At 43.2% G+C, this 4805-nt stretch overlaps 1 protein-coding gene across 2 annotated transcripts in view; it reads left to right on the plus strand.

Annotated features, from left to right (window-relative positions):
- The first annotated feature begins 10 nt into the window (after positions 1 to 10).
- The window catches only part of LZIC (leucine zipper and CTNNBIP1 domain containing), an 11104-nt gene continuing 6309 nt past the window's right edge, over positions 11 to 4805 (plus strand). Inside the window, exons 1-2 of one of the 2 annotated variants that reach the window (XM_019639800.1) lie at positions 11 to 71; positions 713 to 872. In XM_019639800.1, coding sequence (XP_019495345.1) covers positions 820 to 872 — 53 coding nt within the window. In that variant the 5' untranslated portion in view covers positions 11 to 71; positions 713 to 819. The remainder of the gene's footprint in view (positions 72 to 712; positions 873 to 4805) is intronic. The other variant, XM_019639799.1, reaches the window with a different exon arrangement.

The raw sequence follows: 4805 nt of genomic DNA on the forward strand, positions 1-4805 counted from the left end.
AGGAATCCGGAAGTGCCTACGTGTGGCGGAAGTGCACCACCTTGTTGCGTCCGCCAGTTCGGGACCCTCAGGTAGGCGGGGCTCCTGGCTCCGAACTCTGGGCCCTGGTGGACAGAGGCTGAGAGGGAACCCCGAGATTCTTAGGAAGTTGTCTAGGTTCTGGTCGGGGAAGGCCGGGAAAGTTTGGGGGGCGGCGGGTTCACGGCGACCTCTGGTGGCAACCGGGGCCTAGTCGAGCCCGGCCGCCTCAGGACCCAAATGCGGGAGCTTCAAATTTCTTCTGTGAAGATGAGGGGTTTGGGGCGGTGGCCGGAGCTGCTCCCTGACCCGCTCCCTTGATGGTTGAGGTCCAAAACGCTGCTTACTTCTAGCCGGGAAAAGGCTGGAACCCAAACCGATTTTGCTCTCCGCCCTTATTTTTTCTGTGCTTCTGGATGTGATAACTTCCCGCAAGGCGTGTGCACAGGTGCGGAGTTTCCCTCAGTTACACTTTCGCCCTCCTTAGGAAAAATGTCAGAAAGGCTGCCAGAGGCGCAGTCGAAAAAGAAAACGGGTTACTCTCCCTCCTCCCCCACCCGCCCCTTGATGTCTTCCTAGAAAGAGAGGGGTGTGTTTCAATTGCAGGCTGCTCGGGTGGAAGTTTTGCGGGCTGCTTTAAACCAAGATTATATATAGTAAATACAACTACTTGTTAATGGTTTTCTTTTTCCAGCCAACTCCACCCCCAGGTGGTTTGAACTGTGAGCTCCTTGTAGTTCGGATGAACACTTTCGCTTTCCTCAAGTTTATGACGCTTGGGATTTTAAGAATTGGAGGTTTATGCAATTGGAGACCGGTCAACCCTGTGCCGAATTCAGAGTGCTGAAAGACAGGTGAGCATGAATGAGCACTTTCCACTCCAGATTACAGTTTTTAGAACCATGTCTGTTGTTTCGGTAAAAGATGCACCACCTTTATTGAATACTAGGTGGTGCCAGCGAGTTAATCTTTCTGGGATAAATCTCAAATAATGTGGCACCAGGTTAAGGTTTTTCAAGTGCCTCCATCTTCCCTGAAATTTATTTAGAATAGCTTTACCTCCATAAAATATGTCGTGTCTTTATATACTTCATCCAATGATGGAATATCTATTCATTATTAAGTGCTGAGGGAACTAAGCGTAATCAGACTCATTTCCTGCTTTCAGAGTGTTTACAGTCTAGAGAGGAAGACGAACAACATGCTATAATGCACTCACATATAATTCAATGCAGAAATAAGTGCTAAATAGAGAATAAGATGTGAAATGCAGTGGGAGTAGCAATCAATTCTCATTCTTATTTTTTTTTTTTTAAGATTTTTTATTGGGGAATTAGGGGAGGGGAACAGACAAGTTGCTGTCCTTTTGTTCATCAATCTAGTTGTGGAGGATGTCGGTTCACTGGCCCATGTTGTTATTATCATTGCGCTCTTCCGGGGTGAGGAAGTCGCTCGCCGGCCATTGGACGGCCGCTCACAGCAGCTCACGAAAGCTCACACTGGCTGCCGGCCAGCCCCACTGCAGTGCACTCCCTCAAGGGAACTCATGGGCAGCCCAGCTCCAGGTCCAGCTGTTCTTCACCATCTTAGCTGTAGAGAGCGCAGCATCACGGGCCCTCATATGTGGGATCCAAACCGGGGCCCTGCTGCTCAGAGCTGGCGTCCCAAGCCAACTCCTAACCAACGCACCACTTGGCCAGCCCAGTTCTTTTTTTTCTTTTTTTTTTTTTAAGATTTTTATTGGGGGGATGGGAACAGACAAGTTGCTGTCGTTTTTTGTTCTTCAATCTAGTTGTGGAGGACATTGCTTCACTGGCCCAAGTTGGCACCATCATTGCGCTCTTCCCGGGCAAGGCAGATCAGTCACCGGCTTCTGGACGGCCACTCAGTGCGGCTGCTGGCCGCTCACGCTGGCTGCTGGCTACACACGGTAGCCCATGGCAACCCACTGCCATAGGGGCTGCAGCCTACACCATCGCCCAGGACTCACGGCAGCCCAGCTCCAGGTTGAGCTGTTGTTCAGCATCTTAGCTGTGGAGGGCAGTGTCACTGGCCCTCATATGTGGGATCTGAACCGGGGCCCTCTGGCGTCCCAAGCCAGTTCTTAACCATCGCGCCACTCAGCCGGCCCCAGCCCAGTTCTTATTCTTTACTAATTATCCAATACTTTCTCTGCCCAGCATTGTGTTGCATGCTGGTATATAGAGAGAAAGTGAAAGCCCTACACTCGATTTACAATCTAGTGATGGAGGAGTGGCGGGCAACCAAGGAAGTCATGGAGAAGGTGAAACTTGAGCTAGACTCTGCAGAATGAATGACTTGGGCTTAATAGGTAGAAAAAAAATGAAAAGTATGGAAGTGCGTGGCATGTTTTGGAACAGCAAGTAGTTCAGCATGGTTAGACTTTAGGAAATTAAGCCTGAAAAGACACTTTCAGTTTTATCTTGGGTTTGCTTTAACTTTTACTGGAAAGTTCAACAGATTTAAAATAAAATTTAAATATGTATTTCCTGGAGAAATTATATAAGAAGCATAGCTATAATTAATTACACTTCTGGCTAACCTATTATACATGAACCAATTATAACTGAAATATAGCTTTAATAAATTACACTTCTGGCTATAATGTAACTCGTTTATGTTTACATATCATTAATGATTATAGATGATTTAAGCCAGTTTTAAAAGATATGGTAGGAAGGATAGATTTTTCACTGATTATATTCTATTTTCAATAGAATGTAAGGAATCCTCTTCACTGACATTTTCATATCAAATAATCTGGTAATGATAATGCGTAGGAAAATTTTAAATGCTTTTATAAGTTACCCTAGGAAAAAAATTTTGATGAATGGTTATACTTAGTATTAGACTTACATTTCCTTTCAGGAAACACATTTTGATTAATTTTTTTTAGAAATATTTAATTGGGGAATTGGGGAAGGTGAACAGTGTGTTGGGGGATTTGGGGAAGGGGAACAGCCAAGTTGTTGTCCTTCAATCTTAGTTGTGGAGGGCGCAGCTAGCTCAGCTGCAAGTCCAGTTGCTATCCGGCCGCCCGTCAGCAGCTCTCAGCCACTCAGCTCAAGGTGCCATGTTCAATCTTAGTTGCAGGTGGGGGTAGCCCACCATCCCATGCGTGAGTCGAACCAGCAACCTTGTTGTTAGGAGCATGTGCTCTCACCAGCTGAGCTATTCTGCCACCTGTTGGCAGCTCAGCAGCAGCTCAGCTCGGGCGCAGCGTCACTGGCCCATGTGGGAATTGATCGGGCGACCCTATTGCTCAGAGCTCACGCTGTTAACCAACTGAGCCACTCGTCCGGCCCTTGATTAATTTTTGTAAGTGGAAAACCATTTGTTTTAAATGCTATAAATGTTAAGGTAATTACATACAATATCAACCAAAATCAGCTTTTCTGTACGCTAGCAATAATCAGAAATTGTAATAACAAAAACGCTATCCCCAATATTTAAAAAAACACAAAGTAGCTAAGAATACCCAATGTTCAAGGCCTTTGTGAAAATTAGAATACTTTTCCTTTTAAAAACAATAAAAGAAAACTCAGATAAATGGAGAGCTATTATTGCTTGATAGAAAGATTAAATTTCAAGGATACAGATTTTTTCTGTATTGGTCTCTAATGTAATCCATGTCAAGATTTCAATTGAATTTTAAAGGAAACTTGACAAACTGATTCTTTTTTTTTTTTTTTTAAGAATTTTTTTTATTGGGGTATTGAGGGGATGGGAACAGTGCTGTGTCACTGGCCCTCATATGTGGGATCCAAACCGGGGCCCTCTGGCGTCCCAAGCCAGTTCTTAACCATCGCGCCACTTGGCCAGCCCGACAAACTGTTTCTTAAATTCATCTAGAAAAGAAAAATGCATAAGAATAGCCAAGAATTATTGGGGGGAAAAACCCATAATAATAAAAGCAACTTCTTATCACTTATCAGTATATACTAGCTCTAAAGCTATAATAATTAAAATAGTGAGGTAAAGCCTTAGGACCAGAATATTATCGATGAAACAGTCTTGAGTCTGTTTGTATTGAGTACATTAAAGGTGGCATAAATAATTACTGACTAGTAAATAGTGTTGGGGCATTGGACTATCCATTTGAAAGAAAATAAAAGTCCCCTACTTCACAGCATTAACAAAAAAAAGTTGCAGTGGTTTCAAGTTTTAGAATACAAAATAGTATGTTTTTTTAAGTCTTGAGATGGTTAGGGCCTACCTTAATGGGGCACAAAACTAAGAAGACTTAAAGGAGATGATAGATAGAATTGGCCAATAAAAATAATTTATCATGACAAAAACACCACAAATGGAGTTTAAAGTCAGGAGACCAGATAGTATTTACGACATAATTACAAAGTCGTCATTTCCATGTTATATAAATCAGTAAGGGAATGATAATCCAGTAGAAAAATGAGCATATTTCCAAAGAAGAAATTCATATCAAAAGTTGTTCATGCCCGTGAGGCGTTAGGTAAATGCACATAAGACCAGCAAGAGTCCTGGAGCATACTTATTAAGAATGAAAAAGGATGTTATACTGAATCTTTGTAAAGCAAAGTCACACCTGATCTGTTTTATGAATCTGTATTTTCATCTATCAAATTTGTTTAAATTAAGATAGACCAATAATGAAGACTTCTAATTAATTTTTCAAGTCAATTAAGACGGCCAGGGGCCGGCCGAGTGGCGCGTTGGTTAAGAGCTGGCTTGGGACGCCAGAGGGCCCCAGTTCGGATCCCACATATGAGGGCCAGTGACACTGCCCT

This window comes from Hipposideros armiger, unplaced genomic scaffold, assembly GCF_001890085.2.
Source record: "Hipposideros armiger isolate ML-2016 unplaced genomic scaffold, ASM189008v1 scaffold_46, whole genome shotgun sequence".
Taxonomy (NCBI): Eukaryota; Metazoa; Chordata; class Mammalia; order Chiroptera; family Hipposideridae; genus Hipposideros; species Hipposideros armiger.